The 23896-nt window shown below is 34.0% G+C and overlaps 1 protein-coding gene across 2 annotated transcripts in view; it reads right to left on the bottom strand.

Annotated features, from left to right (window-relative positions):
- LOC144839611 (corticotropin-releasing factor receptor 2-like) overlaps window positions 1-23896 on the bottom strand; it is a 67939-nt gene that overhangs the window by 6298 nt on the left and 37745 nt on the right. For both annotated transcript variants that reach the window (XM_078695047.1, XM_078695046.1), the window contains exons 3-7: window positions 2268-2535; window positions 1872-1982; window positions 1298-1374; window positions 1078-1178; window positions 200-314 (exon numbers count right to left, since the gene is read on the bottom strand). In XM_078695047.1, coding sequence (XP_078551173.1) covers window positions 200-314; window positions 1078-1178; window positions 1298-1374; window positions 1872-1982; window positions 2268-2535 — 672 coding nt within the window. The remainder of the gene's footprint in view (window positions 1-199; window positions 315-1077; window positions 1179-1297; window positions 1375-1871; window positions 1983-2267; window positions 2536-23896) is intronic.

The following is a 23896-nucleotide window of genomic DNA, read 5'->3' as shown; positions in this document are numbered from 1 at the left end:
CTATGAAAAATCCACAATAGAGATACAACATAGATGCAGAAACATACATAAGATAACAACACATAAGATATTCCACTTAATAAAACGTAACGACAAATTTGCATGATGGGAAAAATCAATACTACGCCACTTACGCCAGGACTTTTTGTATAAAAAACAAGTCAAATTTTTAAAAAACTAATTAAAATGTTTTACTTACTAGATTATCCAAACTTTTCTTAATCATCTGATGGTTGCAAAAGAACATTATGTAGAGAAAGAGGAAACTTGCTATGAAATTCCAGTGAATATAATTCCGAAGACATCTCAAACTCCTACAAGAAAACATTTTAAGAGTTATATGACAAAGATAGAACCCGCGCTACTATTGAATGATCTTGATTATTGCTCTTTCTTGGGTTGAGAAAACCGTGTTCACTCACTGTAAATATACACACAAAACTATACGAATTCAACAATGAAATACATCATTATGTATTGTTTTTTTTCCTCCAACCATTTGAGAAATTGGATTCTTTTTTTTAACGGTTTGTTGAATTAAAGATGTTTGAAAATATTGTACTATAATCAATACTTCTAATTTGCTTTGTGAATTATTTAATTATTATCCTACGGTAGAATAGACAAGGTGATAGAAAACAGTCTGGTTATATAGTGATGTAGAATCGGCTAGGGATAAGAAGAAACTGCGATATAGTAACAGCAATGGAACGTGTAATTAATTCATAACTAAATTCAATATGTATATTTATTTCGAGACCGAAAATAAACTAAATTGAATTTATTTATTTCTTTCACCACTTGATAATCATAACACTTTTGTATAAGCAGTCCACTATACGTTAGAAAATGCAACAGAAAAAAAGATAAAAGGAAAAGAAAGAAATAAAGAAAAATAGACGAAAAAGAAAACGGAATAATGGAAAGGAAAGGAAGTATTGTGTAATAGCATTTTTTGTTGATGTTTAGGTAGAAATGAAAAGAAATAATTAATTAAAGTAGATTTGAGCTTATTACGAAGATAATTGCTTTGAGCAAGAACACATAAATAGCATTAATTAAATTAACATCACTTACTTGAAAGATAAGAATATACAGAATGCGATGACAAGAGAAACAAATGACAACGAATAGCCAGCGTATAGAATGACGGTAGCTATGTCCAAGTATACGGCACTCTGAAAGAAAAAAACAATAACACTTACAAAATACAAGAAATTAATATGGTACGATATATAAGTAACGCTATGCATGAAATTATCATTTTTTTTAAATAATTCTTAATTAAAATACGAACCACAGTAACAGCCTGGCAGTTTGTGTAATTAGCTTTATTTGCCCAAGTGCCATTCAAATAACAATTCCTAGTCACCTCTGAAATAAAAATAAAAATTCCCTCAATATTATATGAATATGCCTGTTTTCTGTTATTGCACTATTAATCCGACAAACTTGATCAACCTTATTATGAATAAAAAGTTCATTCATTCATTCATTCATTTTCTTTATTTCGGATAGTACATCCATATGCAAATCATACAAAAAAAAGAGAAAAAATTAATATAAAGAGAGAAGGATTTGTATCTATCTGAGATCAAACGTACATTGTATCTTGCCGCCAACGAGTTAAACGCCTCCAATAGAGGGCAGACCTTTTGTTAAAACACGAATTCTTACGGCAATTCAGATATTGATCAGTTTTGTAAAAACATGAACATTATTGCCCACGGAAGAGGTGCTCATATCTGCATATTGACTGCCAACATTGGCATATTGTACAACAGAAGATACATGAATGTCGTGATTTTGCCTATGTTGGTTTATGTAACTATTCACACTGTTAGAGAGACAAGAGTCTACGGCCTGCCTACCTGACTTGTATGCGACGCCATTCCAGACTCTTGGGCATTTCAATCGTACTTCACCAGGAGGGCTTGGAGGCCAACATGTGATATTGTCATACAAACTTGGACAGTAACGACCTAAGTATGAGAGGAAGATGATGTTACCCGTTATGTATCTGACCACAGACGCCAAAGTGTTAATTTATGGTAACATATTCATGGAAGAGGTTATGTACCACCACGACTCCAATTAAAGACACATCTTCAACCTATTTTCATCCATGTCAATACTTATATAGCGCCCCTATATATACTAATTTAATTCATAAGTACGGTACACTTCCAGAAAATAAGAATCACATCCGGGTCAAATCACAATATTACAGGCCTCCCTCCGATTACTTATACTTTTACAAACACTACCTTCGGTTCCGTTTGGCTGCATATCTATTAGGTCTTTCTCTTCATATATTTTCCACAATGAGCATGTTGTAAATTGGGCATTCTCGTCTTCTGGATGTAAGTTCTCTTGATCTAAATATGCCTGTACAACCGGAGCTAGAACTTCCACAGTATACTGATGATCTTCGAGTATATCCGATGTGTCATTATCGTAGTCCGTAGGTGCCGTGAGATTGTATTCAGTGAATGTACCATCAGAAGACAACGCGATAGTGATAGTTGCAGCAATCTGAAATATACAATTTGAACACATTATGATTAGTAAAGAAGGCAAAGCTTATCATGATTGCTGTATAGCAAATAACCATACACATATAACTATGTACAGACTCAATGTTAGCTATTTATCCGGGTAGGTTAGTTCCCATTTACACGGGTAAATAACTGAGCCTGAACGGGCCCAATGTATCACCAGTCGAATCATCTTTACATCTTTTATTGCACGTAATGATGACAAAAATATATTTTTATACTAATAACTAATTTCTTTTTATTTTGCGGATGTGGGAAAATGGTAGAGTGCATATAATATCAAGCAGATTTAGGTTCCCTATTTCATGAATATGTGAATAGGTTGGGAGTGTCATTAGAATTCTTCCGAGCATGCACACAAAGAAGCCTAATTCTTCTGAGGACCTAAACAAGCCTATTTCTTCAGAGCACATAAAGGAGCATAATTCTTCATAACACCAAAAAGAGCCTACATGTAATTCTTCAGAGCACATACAAGAGTTTAATTCTCCTACGAACATAATTTTCTAGAGCACCGAAATAGCTTAATTTCTTTTGAGCACATAAAGGAGCAAATTCATCAGAGCACTGAAGTTGCTTAATTCTTGAGATCACACATCTTCCAACTAAACATGACAGCCACATACCTTCTAAAGTTAAACAGGTTTTTGGCACTACTATAGTTTGCCCCAGCTCAAGAGACATGACAGTACAGTATATTAAGTTATGTTATTAAATTATACGACGGAACGAGGGACGTACGCAACGCTAAATGTAGTTTGTAATTCGTCAAAACACTTGCGCGATACCAATGATGATATTGTTAGCAAGCTACTCATTGTGATAAGATACCGTACCCTACAATCAAAACGAAATGAACACTTGACTTTTCTATATTTAGAAGTAATTATATTTACTATCCACGATATACAAATACTCTATCTGATTGAAAGATATGTACAAAAATCTTGCCATGCCATTTGCTTTGGTGTACCATGTTTTAAAATACATCTTCTGAGTTATAATATTATAATGAATGCATGAGTAAATAGCGTGGATTCTCTGATGGACGCAACGCAACGCAAAGCACATCCTAAATTGGCCAATCACATACAACGGTTCGTATAGTCCTTCGATTTTGATCAAATCTGCGTTGCGTATACACGTTATTGAATTGCGTCTGAGGAACCAACTTCAAAGCTTGGTTTCTACTCGGAGGAAAGGCAAGGACGCACCGCAATCAATATTGTCCGATCACGCGTTGTGTTTTTTACGTTCTTGGGTTGCGTTCGAACAGAACCCAAGCTTAGCAGGGAGGTAGATAGGAGAAAGGCGTTGGAACTATTTTTGATAATCCATGGAGGTTTTTATTGTTTTATTTGTTCAACATCAATATGTGCTTCGAAGGAATGTCGACAACATTAATGTGGCATAATGATGGTGTTCATTAAAATATGCTCTCCAACAAAATATGTTCCTCTTCAGAAATTAATCAGTCACTGATTTGAAGAGCTTATTACCCCGCTCTATATTTGTATACCATATATGGTCATCCATACTATAATACACTGTTCATATAAGAAATCTGTCACAAAAGCTACACCAGGCTGCTGTTACATCCTACTATTCTATGGTATCCGAGTTCTGTGTAAATGCACGGGTTTTAAATCTGGAAAACTGTTTATCATCCCCATGGGGCGCGATCAGCGCCAAAACCGTTCAGAAAAAAAGTATGACGAACTATTTTGTATTCCTACTGAAAACAAAATACAGTTTTAAAATAACCTAAGTGATAACATTAATTTTAGCATTAACAGTTCACTTACGTCACGTCATACGCGGTTGTATTCTTTCAAGCTATAGCTAAATGCATTATTATGGGGTTGTGAGGGCCTCATGAGAATAATTTGGACGTCGAATTGTTGAAATGAGAACAGATAATAAGGACACATCCATCCTTTTACTGTGTAGTTGATAAGATTTGGAAACTCTATTTATCATAGGATATTTTACAACTCTTAACGCGTGGAATTATCTATGTTAACCAGCACATTTAAAACGCAGATTTTGAGTTGAAAAGTACACAGGAAAATAACAATTACTGCCACTCCTCTCAACATTCTATGTCCTGTTTTCCACTTTCACTTGCATTAATGAAAGTAGGCCATCAAGTTATTGATTCCTATCAATCTTTAGTAAACTTATTGAAGGTTTGCCGAGGGCTAGTTTAAGAATAAAGTAAGTTGTAGGCGCTGATTTACTGCTGTAGAGGTACAATCAAATCAATATTTATTTTCCTTTTGAAACAAGATACAGTACCAGTAGGCCATAAAGTAATTCAAATAAAATAAATCCTTTCTTAAATTATAACAATAAATGAGAATGTTTTAATCAGTAGAATATTAGATTGTCGATCACGGATTCCACATTCGTAAACACTTCTTTCAATCATAATGGGCATATAATCATAATAAACCGTTGGAGGCGCTAATTTTCAAATGTTTATACGAGGGAAATGGTGTTTATACATGCTTTTTATTTAAATTCTTTATTACTCGCACACACATAGAGAAATACATTTTGTTTACAATCAATATGGTACCCAACTCGCTACTTTTATTAACTTCATCATTTATTTCCATTATCATTTCAACAGTGATAAATACATTTTGTTTACAATCAATATGGTACCCAACTCGCCACTTTTAGTAACTTCATCATTTCCATTATCATTTCAACAGTGATATTTTTTTAATTGAAATATCTCCGATAGTCTATAGTGATCTGTGAGCAAATGTTACTAAATTCATATAAGATTCGAATAGTTAGTGGTTGAAGTTATTCAAATTTACTCTAGAACTACTTAGGGTGCAAAGGTTACACCTTGTTTGCGCTAGCTCTTTTTATATGAATGCTTGCAATGAGAAATATTGAGTTCAGTTTCTCAAGCTAGATTCGGCTGACTTTTGCATGAAGTTGAGTCAATAATATTTACTACATTCATACTACAAAACCAAACATACTATTGTATTGACGATTAAAAAATAAATGAAATAATTATTATTAATTTAACTGTGAATTGAAGAAATTCTGATTTGTCTTCTACGGGGACCAACATCGGCCATAAGTGCAGCGCCTACTCAGATCAGCACACTGGAGATGATCCATACTCTCGAATGTATCAAGTTATTCTAAAATATGTGATGTCTGTCTGTCTGTCGGATTATGTGTTTTTGTTTTGGAAACGATATAATACAAACTATGATAAAAGCAGTGATTTATGTTGTTATTTTGTAGAAACTGATAATCATAAGTTATGATTAAGAGAATAAACAAAATTGAAACTATATCAATCTATTCTTCTTTCTCAAATTTCAAAGGGTCATAACACCTAATTTACCTTTAATTAAGTTTCTCATATACAAATTTAACGTTAAGAGATAGATTAAGAATACAGAACATTATTGATCAGACCCGGGAGAGTGCTTTAATCAAGTAATATCAACAAGCATGATTACCTTTACTGTACAAGTATGTGGTTATCAGAATATTATACTTTGATGATACAAATCAAGAGAGACGGCAATTCTCTGCAAGCTGTGGGTTTTATTTTACCTAAAGTGAAGTAAGGAGGCGGGTGTTTACAGTAGATAATCATCTGTCCCTTCTCCATTTGACGCAAATATCTAGGGTTAACAATGTGTTGAGACCGCCAATGCATTCCATGTATTAATAATGAGAATAAGTAGTAGTAAATTGGACACATCCATTTTATTTTGAAGGGTGTCCAATAAGAGCACAATGGCATTCCAGTTTATCCATGTATTAAACGCCTCACCAGAAGCATTTTCTAGTGTATAATTATCGATAATAAATTAAAGAAATGACATTGGGTAAGAAATGAGCTTTTAAAGCAAAACCACATTTTAAGCTGCTATAGTTTATAACGTGTCGTACGGTTTAGCCCGAAGTATAGGTTTATACCGTGTGGTTATAAGAAAGTCAATGACATCGTATTGACTGAAGTCTTTATATAATTTAATTACTTCAACAGAGCTTAGTAAACACCCTGTTTCAATGAAAAGAAGTGTGGAGTAAAATAACTCATTAACTAGTACCAGTAATTATTTCTTCGTTTGGAAATAAAAATACGTTACGTTGTTCGTTTAATATTGTGTTTGTATTTTGGCAATGATTGCCTTTCATAGATTTCTAAAATTATACAGAAATCAATTTATACAGTATAAACTATGGAATGATCTCCCTAAAAAATTCTCTGTATCTTTTACTTTGAAAATGTAAAACATTATGTATTATCTTTATAAAAATACTTTCTTTACAGTACGAGTTTACAACTTTATTAACAATATATTTCGAATTATAAATATGGATATAGAAACCATTTTTAATCTGCTTTTTACTTTCAAGTTATAAGCCAAATATTTTTCTAAAATGGCAGTCATTTTGTCTTTTCGGATCTAAAAATGGAGCCGGGTAAACAACAGATTTGTATACAAAACTCCAAAATTATCCCAAAACAAATGTTAGTCGCTGTTAACATGAAAAGTGCGATAGCTATTACCAGGAAAGAGCGAAATGAATGAAACTAATTTCACACTTCTCTGCTATTAAAAACTGCGACGATTATTACTAAGTGCGACTTAACATAAGCCTGATGGTAACGAGGGCCTCGGTTTAATCGGAATGTGTGAATTGATGAATATGCCTTATGTCTATAATAGATTATAGAATAACGGTGTGTAGGAATATATTTGTGATTTAACTTTTAGTGTCAATATTACATATAGCAAGTTTTAATCTTTAATATTGATCAAGAATATAATTTATGGGTCCTACGTGGATTGATTGATGGATTTGTTGACCAATCGGCAGCGATATTATTTTATATATTATTACTTTATTGAATCTGGTGGGAATATTATATAACAATTTCGTATTGTTAAGTATGTAGCTATACACAGGGCTAGAGAATTTCCTTTGTAACGGTTTAGTTTAAGTAATCCTTTTAAAAGTACGTTATTTGTTACAGAATAGACATTTAGTCTCATTTCGATTTGTTTTCTTATTCATTCGATCTATTTATAGAAATCATCGGAAAAAACTCAGCAAAAAAATACTGGTACTATCAGGTGATCTGATTTTGATAATAACTTGATAACAATGCCAGTGGTGATGATAATGTGAACGTATATTAGCGGTTCGCTTCCTTTATTATACACAAAAACCATATTGTGGGTTCGTTAAGGAATCCAAAATAGCAAATACCACGGAAGAGCGAAATTAGTGTAATTTCACTATTCCCTGCAAATAATACTAAGCAAAACACTGATTCCTTCTCACAAGTACAGTGATCATGTCAACATTTACTGTAGTAGGCCTAACTATACATTTTACTGTAATAATGTATGGTTTTAGTTTGTTTCAAAGGCAGTCACTGCAATCAACGTGTGTGTTTTGTTTTTTTGCCTGATTGTTTTTTCCCTTTTTAATGCTGTTTTTATTCTTACACTTTTTTACACGCAATTTGGCCATTTGGCCACGTGATGTAAATTGGTCAGTATTTTTGAAATAAAGAGAATATATATAGGCCTATATGATTATTCAACACAAGAGCTAAATAATTGCATAGGCCTAAATGGTTTCAAGAGTAATTAATGTTTAGTTATACTGCAGTAACTGCAGTAGAATAATGTTGAAATGGTTCCAAACAAATATATCTAGTACTACAAAGAAAGCTATCTGTCTACAGTACAGAGGTACTAACTATCTCTAAAACTCGTTTCCAGTTCGACAGACAAACCAAATGAAGTCTTTTGTTGCCAGTGTGATTTAGAAAATGCGTGATATAAATAAATTGTTTAAGCCGTAATTTGCCAAAGGGTATGCAACATTCTTCGATACGTGAAATAACGTTACGGTTAATTTGGTATTTTCACTTGAACTAAACTTTCCCTAGGAAAATATTTTGGCGGGAAATATTGCAGCAGGACAATTTTTTGTCGGGGAAAATAATTCCGGATGAAGATGTTTTCCCGAGAAAAATAATTCCAGATGAAATTATTTCCTCAAGAAAGATGCGATACAGCAGACACAGGCTTTCCTATTATAAAATGAACACCACACTTTCCTGTGGAACGATAAAATATGTTTTAACACTACAGCCAACCTCTTAATTGAAGATGTTCTTGTGTTTTTGTTTAGCGTTTTACCAGGCTATTTTTGTTAATTTATTATTTAAAAAATAATGATTTAGGTATGGTTTCCCTAATAAAAACGAATAGACCTAAAAAAAGAAGAGGGAGCGGAGTAACTTTGAAATGAACTATGAACTTATAAGAAACCAATCGGAAATTGAACCAAGATGGTTCATCGCTCGAATAAATTGTTTATACAAAGGCTACAAAGTTCACCCAGGGAGTTAGTATCAACCGTTCTCTGAATAATTATAAGTTAAAACTACAATAATTGTAATACAGGCCGCCGGAGACTTCTCTGATATTAGCATCTTCAACGGAGTAAGTGTGTATGACGGATACGGTGCATTGCCGAGAGAATGTGACTCGAAGGAATAAACAAATTTATAAGCGGTATCGATTGTAGTGCAAAGACCTATAATAAATAATAATATAGTTATTCATCTCGTCTGTGTAGAATCATTTTGTTTTTTGCCACTATCAAACGATATTTTTCTAGAAGGTTAATTTGTATTAATATATAGATGTATCTAATATAGGAAGAGAGATAGATTAGTATTAAATATTATTAGTATTGATATCTCCTTCGTTGAAATTAGAACTTAATTCACTCGCCAACGCAGAGTAGCCATCAAAACAGAATTGACGGTGTCATTGCGGCGACAAAACGATTACCTCTAATATCACAGTAGCGGTATTGTATGATCACTTCTTAGACAAAGTATACGATTATCCTATTCAATTGTTGCACATCAATCGACAGTGTGACAGAAAAGTGCGAACATTAATTTTTCATAAATTTCATATAGGCCTAATAATACCATATCAGATGTGGTTTTAAAGTTGTTTTAAATACAGTAGAATTACCTAATTTGGAGCTACTGTTTATAAGTCCTTATCCGAGAGGAGTCGTTATATCACATACAACTACAGAGCGAGTGGTTGGATTCGGATCCAAATTAAAGGTGAATATTTGACTACAGATTATAGAATATGTTGATTTCAATAATTCAAAGTAACACGTGATGCAGTTTGAATACTTTGTGAATCTATTTAGTCTGCCATCGTCAATTAATCGAAGATGCTTAAATATTATAAGATAAAATGGCAATGCCTTTGGTTAAGATATTGTACGTTTGCTTTTTGAAAATCTATTTATAGTGCGTTATAATAAATGCATTGATGTTTATTGTATAGCTACATGACAATGAAAGCTAAGTGAAATTCCATTGCTGTGGGCACTTGTCTGATTCCAGGGAATTCTATCAGTATAATTGTATTATATGAAAAACGATCCAAATCGGCTATTTTTAAACTTATGGTGTGTGCGAGACTATAGAAATATACGATACGCGAGTGCAATTGAGGGGTCGATTCTAAATTTTTAAAGTATTATTATAGCAAAATACAGCATTACATATGTTTCACAATGACCATGGTATCGTATCCATAACCATCTCGTAACTAACATCACCTGATACATGTACCACATATAACCCACGCACACATACACAAATGCTGAGTTACAAACTTTTCTTGGCAGATGGTTCCAGTCATGTGGAGACAAATGCATAGGGAATCGGGTGCTGATGAGTGGTCTTCACGGAAAATTACACATGTACAAAATAAGTTTATTTTTAATATAGGCCTATATGCCTAAATATGATTATGGAGTGTTAGGTCAACCTGTCTATTGTTTTTTTAAGGCAGCCCACACAGTTAATTCTTTACCACGCAACAAGTAAACTTCACTATTATAGAGTGATTATTTCTAAGAAGTCGAACCTGGTTTATAGCAGGCCTATAAAAGCACCGAATGCTATTGCTGTATGTATCCGGTGTATCGTTTCGGATATACTGCAGCTTAAAGGGTTAAAGGCAGCTTTGGAGTGGAGTTGTGGCTTGGTGGTTATGATGCTTGGCTACCACTCTAAGGGTCCTGGGTTCAAGTCCCGTCACATGTCAGGATTTTTTCTAAGGACCAAATTACTCCACTCCCAAAGACTTGTAATAAGACTTTGTTTATGTAGAGCATCTTGTGTATATGTTTGTCTTGTGAACCTCTGAGGGTCCCTAATGATCAGCAATAGCTGGATGGATTCACCCTCATTAAATATGGTAAAAAAAAAAAAAAAAAAAAAAAAAAAGGGTACCTCCTGGTTTAAAATTGTATTCTTTATTACAAAATACAAAAATTTCCAACCACATTGACTTCAATCACACTTATATTTTCCCGAAATCGGTGAAGCAGAACAAGCGAAATTAAATGAGTCCCTTTTTAAAAGTGATGTCACTTAACTGTTTTTCTAGTGTTAAAGGATTGGAAAGTCACCACAAGTGGACTCTGGTTATGCAAATTTCAGACACTTTTCTTAAGGAAATAAATATATAAATCGAAAGAAAAATCAATTTTAACCCGGAGCTACACTTTAAGAATGAAAATTACTTAAAAGCCACGTTAAATTAACACCAACCAAGGTTACTACTTAGCGATGAATATTAAAACACATCTTGTCAATCTATATTATAATTAGAATTTTCCATTAAAATCGTTAAGTGTATATCACAATAATTTTATAACCTAGACTCTAGGTCTTCGATATCGGTATGAGAGGTAATTGTGGGAATTATTGATATAGAGCAGTACTCACATTTAAGAGAGTGCGAAAACAATTCAAACGATATTTAAATATTAATACTATTACTGCCTTTTAATTATATTTACATTATAAATAATGCACACTGAATAAATCAATAACTAATATAAATATTGATTGTTTTTCCTTAATCATATTTACATTTTCACAGAAAAATGTTTATTTTGGTTTCGTATTTTCAATTTTAATTATTAAATAGTGTGTTTACTTGAGCTGGTTAAATTTCACAATTGGGGTTGTGAACATACAGAGAACTAGGAGGACAGTCGGCCGTGTCAATACTAATAGAAAGAATTACACGCACAGTCCCGTAGCCGATAGCGACGACAGGGTATCTAAATCGGACGGGAACAGGTTGTTGGGAATGCAATCGGAATGTTTTGAGAAACATTAATGTAATGATCCATCATCACCAGTGACTCATAAGGTAAAACTGTCATTATATTGACTTTTGTGTGCGTGCTTAATAAATAATAGTAATAACAAAAATTATAAAATTTCATGTTTAAAATATTTTAAAGCTATAAGGATATTTTATTAACGTCATTTACCCCCGGTAGAGGGGTAATAATCGTTACATTAATATCGCCAACCTTGTCTGACCTCAAATTAATGTTTAGTTTGGTCCATCGTTGGATTCACAAGAGAGATGGTCTAGCTACAACTCAAGCTATAAAAGGTAACACATGTTCACATAAATTACATGGACATAAACCGAACATAATACATTACAATACACTCCGGACAAGCAAAAAAAACATACGTCATTATAAGAGAGTTTTATTAATAACTCGAATATTAACAGTTCATGGTCCTAAACGACCGGTTCATGACCTTCCGATTGTTTAAATATGGCTCGCAAGGGAAACGTTCTGTGAAATCAAATTATGGACTTGTAACACAATAGAACCAACTGTACTGAAAATATATGTAAGAAATTAAGTAGCCGCGCCCTTTGGACACACGGTAGCACTTATTACTTAACTTCGGCCTACTTAAATATACCCCCAAACTGACGAGATTACTTCCCGATACGACATGGATCTCACAAATAGGCCTAGTGTTTTTTTTGTGGTGGTAGGCTAAGCAGAGGAACACAACTCCGGGTGGATTCTTATATTTCAAGGGGAATGGATGTACAACATCCGGGTGACGCCTTCCATCCAAATCTCATACAAAAGCAATAGGCCTAATATTTGACATTTAGGTATAATAATAGTAGGTTGAAAGCTTGAACTAGGTAATATTAAAAATAATAATATAGTCAACGACGCTATAACTTGAACATTTAGCTGTTTCATGAGGTTCAGGGGAAACCAGCGCCTTTCTAACATAGGTATAACTTAAGAATTTCGTTTTTTTTAATTAAAAAAAAATGGAATTTAATTTCCATTTAATATATGATAATGTCCAAGCTTTTATTGTGCAAAAATAATTTTGTACAAGATTGTATTTGATCGATTTCAACGTTCGGTTTTCAGCTACTTAATACTATATGTCAGTCGTTGCGTCGACTTGTGTACTGTAATCATTAAAACACAATCGATACTTTACCCTCGTAAAATACGGTTCAAAACTGTATACATATTGGGTACTTCATGTTTAGGAATAATATTAGTTTTATAGAGTGTATTTACTTTCAATTCTTTTGTTAACAACCCACTGTACATCAAACATAACATTCTACTCGGAAGACTGTCTTTGTGTTGAGCAGCATGTCCACAGGTCACTTGGATTCCAATACACCAAGGAAACCATCTATACTTAATGTTGAACACTATACCTTTTATAACGTATAGAACGTATAGAACTATCAAGTAAGAACAATGAAACTAAATCTGTAAATGACAAAATTAACCCTAATTTAGATAATTATGTTATTAGACCTATCATAAACGACAGACAAAGCATTAACAGACCGTCATACTATGATCAATGTGCTACGAAAATGGCAAAAGCCGGGGGTCTAAAACTTGGTCATTTAAATCCATGGAGCATTGTAAATAAAATGGATGAACTTACATTCCTTTTAAATAAACTAAACATTGATATTCTATGCATCAGCGAAACTTTTCTAAACGAGAATATTACCGACGCTTATGTCAGTATTGATGGGTTTAATATAGTTAGACACGATAGAAGAGATAGGAAGGGCGGAGGGGTCTGCATATATGTTAAAAACGGTATATCATTTAAAGAAAGACATGACTTAAGTAATGACATGAAAACCGTGACATGGCTAGATTCAATCGCAGAACAACTAGATTCATTCTTAGCATAACTAGATCCAACCATAGAACAACTACTTCACTCATAATCACCACATTATTTATTATTATATCCACTTCTATTTCTAATAATAAAACTATATTTAAAAAAAACTAGATCCACTTGTAGAACAACTAGATCAACTCGTAGCACAACTAGATCCACAATTGAACAACTAGATCCAGTCGTAGAACAACCAGATCCAGTCGTAGAACAACTAGATCCACTCGTAGAACAACCAGATCCAGTCGTAGAACAACTAGATCCAGTCGTAGAACAACTAGATCCAGTCGTAGAACAACTAGATCCAGTCGTGGCACAACTAGATCCAGTCGTAGAACAACTAGATCCAGTCGTGGCACAACTATATCCACTCGTAGCACAACTAGATCCACTTGTAGCACTACTAGATCCACTTGTAGCACTACTAGATCCACAATAGAACAACTAGATTCACTCGTAGAACAACTAGATTCAGTCGTGGCACAACTAGATCCAGTCGTGATACAACTAGATCCACAATAGAACAACAAGATTCACTCGCAGAACAACTAGATCCACTCGTAGAACAACTAGATCTAGTCGTTGAACTAGATTCACACGTAGAACAACTAGATCCACACGTAGAACAACTAGATCTAGTCGTTGAACTAGATTCACACGTAGAACAACTAGATCCACACGTAGAACAACTAAATCTAGTCGTAGCACAACTAGATTCATTCGTAGCACAACTAGATTCACTCGTAGCACAACTATATCCACTCATAACAAACGTGTATTAAACCGTAGTCCAACCACACCAACGCAACTAGATTCACTCGACAATCCACTCGTATAACAACTAGATAATTCACCTATTCAGCAGAACTTCTTCAACCCGAGTACATGATATATCCACCCTCAACGCAATCTGCCAGTGGCACAAATTATATTTACGAGAACGTACATGCCGACATTATTGTCCTTCCCTTCAAAACAATGACTTGATGATGTTGTTTTGTTGTATGTTTTATTAATAGATGTGCAAATATATATAAGCAACACTCCCGCAAGTTTACGATAAGAAGAATACATACACAAAGGGGTTATTGAACCTATTATATCAGTCATTCGTTACAAATTAATAACGAGTTACTAATTTATTACCTAAAGAGGTTAACTAAGGGGGAATTGACCTCGAAAGGTCAATTCCTCCCTTCGTGGTTGAGTTGACTAAAGTGTAACTACCGAAATCAAGAAATTCAAGATACAAAAATGAGTTGTAGTTTAACCACAAAAATGAGACCTGTATTTTTTTCTTACATTCTTTAAAAAACACCCAAAAGGATAATTTTATATGTTCAACTGCATCAGTAGTTACATGCATAATATTTGTTTTAGCATAAAGCAAAGCAACAACTATAATGGAACCTTCGGGGACCGACAAAGTGTCCCTTACTAGAGATGTTCCCTGCATGACGTTGCTCGTTCATTTCTCACGGGACATGGTGCCCCCATTTGCTCGGCATTCGTGTCACCGGGAAGTTTCCCTTTTATAGGGGTGAAAAAAGGGGGGTTGCACGAGTGTTAAACATCCGCCTCATTCGTTTCACAGGAAAGCGTCTGCTTACTAGTACCCTCTAAATATACGTCCAACCATGGAGGAAATAGTTCCTCCATGGTTGGACGTACTGTTCATTTATTCATTCATAATGGTATATTTATTAAAATCATCTTCACAGAAAAACTGAATTGTGACAATTTTTAAAGCCCCCTTCCCTACGTTTTTTAGATCTAATTTAAGATCACAAACTATATTTAATGTAAAAATAATACTATATGGTCCTATTGCGATAACTTTTTTCGTCTTTAAACGGTTAAAAATGTGAAAAATAAGTCGATTCTAATAATTATAGCGGCCCGCTATAAATCCCAAAATGCATTGCGCGCGGATTGATATTTTTGTTTTTCACCTGTAATTCGCCCACTTTTCGATCAATCGTGAGGCCAAAACAAATGGAAGACTAACTTTTCAGCGAAAATACCGGGTTTTCCCCAATTTGTATCAACGGAGTCTGGCAAAAATAGAAAGACAATTAATGCAGCAACTATACAACGTCAGGCTAGGTATATAGCTAGCGTACGATGTTCGTACGTTACCGATGTTTACCAGCTAGGCCTACAAAACTAAGCCTAGCTAGGCTAGGCCTAAGACCGTCCACGAGAGGTCGATCGCCGCGAGCTACTTAGGTAGTGCATTGTTTCTCACTTTTTATCATAATTTACCATAAAACGTACATTTAAGACAAGGAATGACATGGTTTAATGTTTTTAAAGTGATATATATGTATTATTTTCCAAAAAACGTCCAAAATTGCAGGGAAGGGTCTTTAACATTAATAAAAGGCACTTAAAAATATTTAAAAAAGATAGCATAAAATAACATCAAAAATTGAGAAACACACAATACATCATAAAAAAAAACTCACTATATTCCCCCGCTTTCGCTTCACTGTCCCTTTAATATGGGAGTCTAATGTAATATGATTAAATATCATAGACGTTATGAAATCTACATAAATGTGAATTACATGGTTTTATCTTGTCTGTTTTAACTGACACGTTTAATGAATACATCGTAACTTTGAATCGGATTGTCTCCTCGCGACATACAAAATCAAGCTTTAATATCAAATATACAGTTGCTAATATCAATTTTGTTCGACTTTTAAAAGATTAAAATACCAACATGGTTGATGGAAATACATTATGAACTACTTCCCTTGCAGAAAAACATAACGTTTGAAAAATCCCTAGATAATGAACCAAGGAAGTCATTCTAGTCGTGTTTAACATCATATAATATAGTTTAATCACAAAGGAACAATTATGAACTGATTATAACGTGGTAGATCTCATGCCACTGAATGTAGGTCCTAGGTCTTTTTCATCATATCATTATTTCAACGCACCCAAAACTACAGGTGTGACATAGATGATAATCTACGTATAGTGTGACATTATAGAGTTACATTACATAATAAAAATGTTCAGTCAATTTTCTGAAATGGTTTAGTTTTCACACGTTACGTTGACATAGGAATACAATAATCGAAGCCGTTTTATATTCGATGTACAGTATAGGATAATGTACAAAGAATTGCTGGCAGTATACGCCGGCCAATAACATGCCAATATTACAATGTAGCTATTAATTACATATTCATTTATCAGATACAAAATAGAATATTCATTTCAAGAAAATATAAGACAAATTTTAATCGAATTCATTAAAAGATTATTGTCGTTGGTACCGCGTTCCACCCGATTCTGCAGCTGTTACTAGATACATCCTAACTGACTATCGCAAGTCAGTGTTACCGGTATCTCTGGTGGTGAGTTGGTTCTGTATTTTTAATTTGTTGTTATTACGTTGTCGTCGTGTAGGTTACGTTTTACTGTCATTTTGTAATGGGACTTGACAACCACTTTTTCTTTTGTAAGATTTATGCTGACTTTTTTTTCTTGGATACGGTACTAAACGTGAAGCGTGGAATAGAGAGAAAATATTCCACCTCATGTATAATACACAGATCGATATATCTTTTAACTCATGAACATATTCTCTCCATATCGACGAATAAAAACAGTAATTGTTAATATAACACAACTGTTATCAAATAAGATATTAAATCGAATGTAAGGCTAAGCCCAACGACGCTCGGAATTTGACCGCGAAATAGACGACATAACCGTTACAGACGACACACTGTAAACTACCCCCACCAAATCATAAAGATAGATTCACATGAATGCATGGCACGTGATAATCACCCATGCCAAGTGAACAAGAGGGTGTGTTATAATATATTGATATTCAAACGAAGAAAATATGCCATTGAAACATATATACATAAAACTAGCAAGACAGGTTAAATCTCACCAACTATGCAACGTACGTTTAAGCCCATCGAACACGCTTGGAAATATGTGCTTGAAATACAAATGCAGTAGGTGTTGTACTGAATATTCAACGTCATCGAAAGACGAACAACTCGAGATTTCAGTGTTTTCTATAATATACGGTCGTCTATCATCGTACGCACGTGTATTTCCTTAATGTTATAAGTTGAACGGGGAAATATCCTCTCATGAGATTGACTATTCTATTCAAAGAGGTTTGATAGACATGTCAAAACTTTTAAACTTTCAAAGCCACGTGATACAAAATTAACCAATTACATGAGAAGGATATACTTGGTGTTATAATATAAAGCTCTGTCTATACAATCAAGCTATATTTGACCAAAAAAAAAGTGTGATGTGCACGAATATGGTAGTGATATACCCAAATATGGTAGTGATATGACATCATCATGTCCATATATGAGCACACCACATTTTTTGTTACATAAAGTTTGATAGTGTAGACAGACCTTACGTTGATGGGACATATCACCTGGGATTTTTAACATTCACTGATTGCGCACAAAAACCCCGTAACCACACTGAATTTTATAGTGAGGCCCTAGAGACAGTGTTTAATAAAATAACCATAAATATATATACAGAAACGTTAATAAGTGACTATCAATTATACTTATGGTAAGCTTAATTCCAACAAGGTACCGGAGGTTTTTAAAATCATGTATATACGTCTGTGTTACACAACGCAATAATAACACAAATGAGCTTCATTTTCAATATATATTTGGTTTTATACACAGCAAAAATGAAAATAATATTTACTAATAATAATTTCAATACCCAAATTTATAGCCGGGGAGAAAATTATATCTTACAGAACTAGTTAATTAAACATTTCTGTTCATTTACCATTAGAACTAATTAATAGGCATATCCAATGAGGAAAAAAAAGTCTGTGGCATAAACACACTTTATTTATTAAGCTACAACCATTACCATAATATGAATGATTCACTGGACCAAAGAGCCTCTTATCAATTAGAATTAAATGGAAATGAAGAAATGAACAAGGTTTGAAAGCCAAATACAGCATGCTGCCTGTTAGGCCTTATACGTATATTTGTTAACGAACCACGTACTAGAAAATGAATAGGATTTGCTTGAACAATTTTAATTTGATTGTAATGACCTGGAAATGATTGTAATTAAACATTGTTTGGAAACTGCAAGGTAATTAATATTTGAAAGTACGTAAGAACGAAATAGATTTAAAATGTATTTCTCTAATAAAACACAGTACACGGCTTATTTAGGTTTAGTAATAACGTTAATGAATAGTTAAGGCAATTGTAGCTTTAGTTATTGCATTTCAAAGTGTTCGACTTGAGCCCTGATTGAGTGACATGATTGGGTGCGAAAGTTTTGTCTTCCAAACAAGTTCAAAATCTACTAAAAATGTCCCTACAAAGATTTTAAAGATGGAGATATGAATACACATGCGACGCTTTCGATTCGCGCGAATAAATTCGCCTAGTGGAAAACAGGATTAACAGACGCTCAAAATAACTTCATTCATTATTTTACCTGTGTGTCGTAAATTTTCTAAACACCATACTAATCCATATTGCAATCATTATAAGTTCAACAAACAACACACTTTCTTCAAATTGAACTGATTACTCGTAGAAAATACAAAGCATAGGCAACGTAAAAGCAATATAAGTAAATATATAATATATAAATACATTTTATATAAGTCTATGATGGCTTTGATGGAAGAAAGCTATTAAATCTAAGAAGAAATTCATGTTATGGCAGGTGGCTTGGTGCATCGAAAAACACCGACTAGATGTGACATTAATGCCAATTGGATCTAAATAAACAGGAGCTGAAGTATCACTGCGAAATACGGAGACAAAATAAAATTCATTAGCAATGATGCACTGTTCACGGTATATTATACACAATCTTATTAAATTGATTTCAGATTCGTGGCAGGTTTCAATCAGATTTCTCTACGAAAACGAGGGTAACTTCTAAGCGACAGTTAGTGTGTTTTATGATGGAAGGAGGATAGGCCTAACCACATACAACGCGGTGATAACCATGCGTCGAATAATATAAAACGCCATATGGTATCACATCCAGCACCTGTATGCTTAATATTGTACTGCGCACGAAACGACAGAGCAATGCGTGGTTCCGTCTAGGAATCAATCGCTAAAGCTTACAACGCAAGCAAGTTGACCAATGATAAGAGAACGTTTGAATAATCCATCGCTCGTGATTGGTCAAACCACTCACGTTACGTTACCTCTCTATTGGGAAGCATTATCCCACAAGGACGTATCGGACGACGTAAACGCAACGCAGGCAATATTTGACCAATCACGACACGCGATGAAACCAAGCTTAACGGTCATCTACGAAGGCACACAAAGTATTTTAGTCATTGAATGTTAATAAGCATGAGATGTTCAGTACACTCTACATTGATAGATAGATGCTCCTGGTCATACGCGAATACGCACATATCAAACGGTTGCGAACCCCGATTCCGTCCCAGGTATCAGGTCACTGAATCGATGTTGGTTTGTAAGCATGCGCAGATTATTGCTACGCTCTGTATCCTTCGTAGTGGTTCCACAACAGGGCAATTGATAGCATTGGTTCCACGTAATTTCCCAAGCGCATGCAAGCAACATGCAGCTGCTCTTAGGAGGTATCGTCCTCCTGGCATCTTGTAAAATACAGCTACGTGTGGCTCAACACGAATTTACCTATTCTACGTTAATGTTGGAACCGCACACTTTAATAACAATATGAACAAAATAAACAGAAAGCAAACAATCTGCAGCTGCAATTGTGGTTTTATTATATTATTTGCATAATTGATGTTGTTTTTTTTGTTGCCTTATGTTTCATACATAATTAAGTTTTTAGGATCATAAATCGCATACTGTGAGTCTACGGTGTCGCGGCGTGCGGGTCAGATTGGTAGTACCATTGGAGCAGCAAAGATTGTCTTGTAATAGCGTGTTGTAAACTGTATTACATGTTCTTTATTAAAAAGCCACTTCTAACAATAAATATTATAATTTAATTATTGTTTATCGTTATAGTTTGGTTTATAATAAGGTCATGAACCAACAACAAAAGTGCCTTCGTATTCATTTGCATTGTAATTGTCTACCAGTACAAATTGCTATACCTATATATGTATATATAACTATATTAGGCCTACTCTAGGTTTTAGATGTTGAGATGATCGCAGAGCGTGTTGTGCTAAACCAAATATTCGTAATAAAATCAACATTTTGGCATATTTGACGTGTCATACGCATGTATGTGCATGTGATTCAAAATACAAATTAGGCTTACGTTTTGGATGGGTTCTACAACGTATCAGCCCTCTCTGGTCGTGGAATATCTTGTACGATACAAGAAGCCGTACAAGAGAAGAGTATGCTCGGCCTGACCATGCTTTAAGGTTAATTACAGGGTCAAGGGTAACATAAAGACCAAGCTATTTTTTCCTAGTAATACCGTAGGCCTACTAATCGATTTTACAACCGGGAACAGTAGGCCCTACAGTTATTTGCTTTATGATTATTAATATTATGTAATCCAAAAATGCAAAATTTCGGCGATATCTATTAATTAAGTCTACAATTTAAACAGCAGAAACTCCATGTATTAATAATAATATGTTATATTATTATTAAGGGCTCGATTGATAGGTTATCAAACAAATACTAAAACAATGACTTAGAACTGACTTTCTAACCATCATTCTCATTTTGGTACATCACAATAGCTATTAATATGTTATTATTATATTTAGGCATACTATTGCCTAAGATTTAATATCGAGTTTGATAAGCGAATTCATCCATGACTATCCCTTGTAAATGTGGAAATCCTCACAAACAAACGTACAAGATGCTTACATAAAGTCTAAAGTCTTATAAATAAGTTTTGACATATGACGGGATTTGAACCCATGAACATAGTATCCGAGCATCTTAACCACCAAGCTACAACTACTATGCCCCAAAGTAATATAGTAATATTACTTATTCAAATAAGATTTTAAATATCTGTTGATGAGTATACTCATCAACAAATATTTAAAATCCCAGACGAACGTGAAACATGTTTTGCCTAATATACCTAGAGAGCTGCCAGAAACCCATTTTGACGTACGACAGTGTAATGGATTTAATTATACGAATTCAGTAAAACAAATGTACGATAGCATATGTCATTTAGCGCCATATAAAGCCAAGGTAATGATATAAATCAAATAATTGATATTTTAATGTCATGAGTTATAATATATCGTCTGTCAATCAATTTCAACCTGCTTTGATGAATTTTATTTAGAGTAAAAGAACCTTTTCATGATCTCTATTTTTAAAAATAAATTGATCATTTTTATAATATGATTTCGTCGTTTGAATAAAATCATATTGACAGTAACCCCTCTTTTTGGTTGGCCTTCGTACCAGGCGAAATATATATTGTGATTGCTCACGAACGTGTAGGTTATAAATAGTTTTAACCCGAATTTTACTGTTTCATCTCTTTCTTTGTTTGGATTGGCCCGACGACACGGATCAGTAAAGTCTAGATACACATGGAAAGGGCACAATGACAAAGTAGAACGTAAACAAAAAAAGCCAAAATCCAACCACAATGCGAAGAATAAACGAAATTCCTAATTAAAACCTTAGAGAATTAGAAGAGAAATAGGCCGCAGTGATGAACTACAAAATAACAAACCGCCAATATTTCCAGTTTTGCAGAAGAAACTCGTCAGTTTCAATTCAGTTTTTTGTTGTTTCTTTTTTATTAAAACAATTTTTTTTTTAATACCACACCCAATGTTATATTTTTATCAATGTCTTGGACGCACGGGTAGAACAGTTTTTACTGAACTGAGTTTAATCGTTAATCATCGTTCATTGATTTTTAGTACACGTAATGAATGGCACGTGATGCTTAATTAACCAATCAAACTGCAAGGATACAATCAGGTGTATTTAAAAAAAGTATAACGAACTTTGAAGCCACAGATTATAAATGACAGTGAGTTGATTGTTGATTCTGGAACCAGCTTGGAATAGTACAAAACCGTTAGGAAAGTAAATGTTATAATTTATGTAAATAGCGTAATTTATGTTTCAATACAATATGAATTGATACATTTAGAGTAATTATTATCGATTAATGCAATCTGTAAACAAAAGATGTCTAGGTTGGTCGCAAGGAATCGACGTGCTCGCAAATTGGGAGTAATTTGACAAGTGAAAAGGTTCATCCAGCGGCAGCTTGTGATTGGTCAAAGGTTTTTAATGGAATAAGGTGACGTGTCATGCAGCGCAACAGGGCTCAATTGCGCACAGATGTGGACGTCACCAGTACCTAAGATTGGAAGTACGGTACACCACGGAACTAACCCCCTCTTCCTAATCCATATACACTTGAGTTTCAGTTTTAAGTCACTATCTGAGAAGACTGGTTCTCCACCAGGAGGACGATCGACTATGCTGAACCTGTGCCGAATTTATATAATTTGCGACCAATCGAATCGACTTTTGAGTGCTTTCTGCTGAACCATAACTGATACTGATAGACAACTTGATAGATTTATCCTTCAATTCAACAATATATATAAGCCCAGGTGATCGTGGCGGTCCTTGTACAATTCTATATTTGAAGCAACCTTCACCGGCGACCTCTTTCTGAGTATTTGCCCATTCGCATTAGCGTAACATACTGCTTCTAGTTTAAACTAATGGAGTGAAAAAAACCCATTTCACAAAGAACCATCGAAACCGTATAATTAATCCAACAACTATTTTTGAAATGTATAAACCATTTGTTGACCTACTAAACGAGGTCATAATAATCCATTCATATTATCCATATTATTGTTTGATTCGTTTGTCTGGATATGGTAAAAGTTATGGCAGTATTGGCGTACCATATGCTGACTCACATGAAAGCGGGATATTATGTAATGTCACTCTTCCTTGTTTTCATAGTTCAAAAAATTGAATTGAATAAATAATAGTGTACAAGTCCCTACGTTATAAGTAACTGTATATTATTCAAGCTTGATATAAATGAAATGATAACTAATGTGACGTTCCATTAATAAATGGTATCAAATGACATTTTACGATAATGTGATGGCACTAGTTACACTCCGTTATGCATGATTAATTAATAGAATGACGTAATGCATAACAAGCATAACAAACGGAGAAAGATTGATATTCGGGGTTCATTGCGGGTACGGGAG

This window comes from Antedon bifida, chromosome 4 (assembly GCF_963402885.1).
Source record: "Antedon bifida chromosome 4, ecAntBifi1.1, whole genome shotgun sequence".
NCBI lineage: Eukaryota > Metazoa > Echinodermata > Crinoidea > Comatulida > Antedonidae > Antedon > Antedon bifida.
This window is presented reverse-complemented; position numbering and strand designations above follow the sequence as displayed.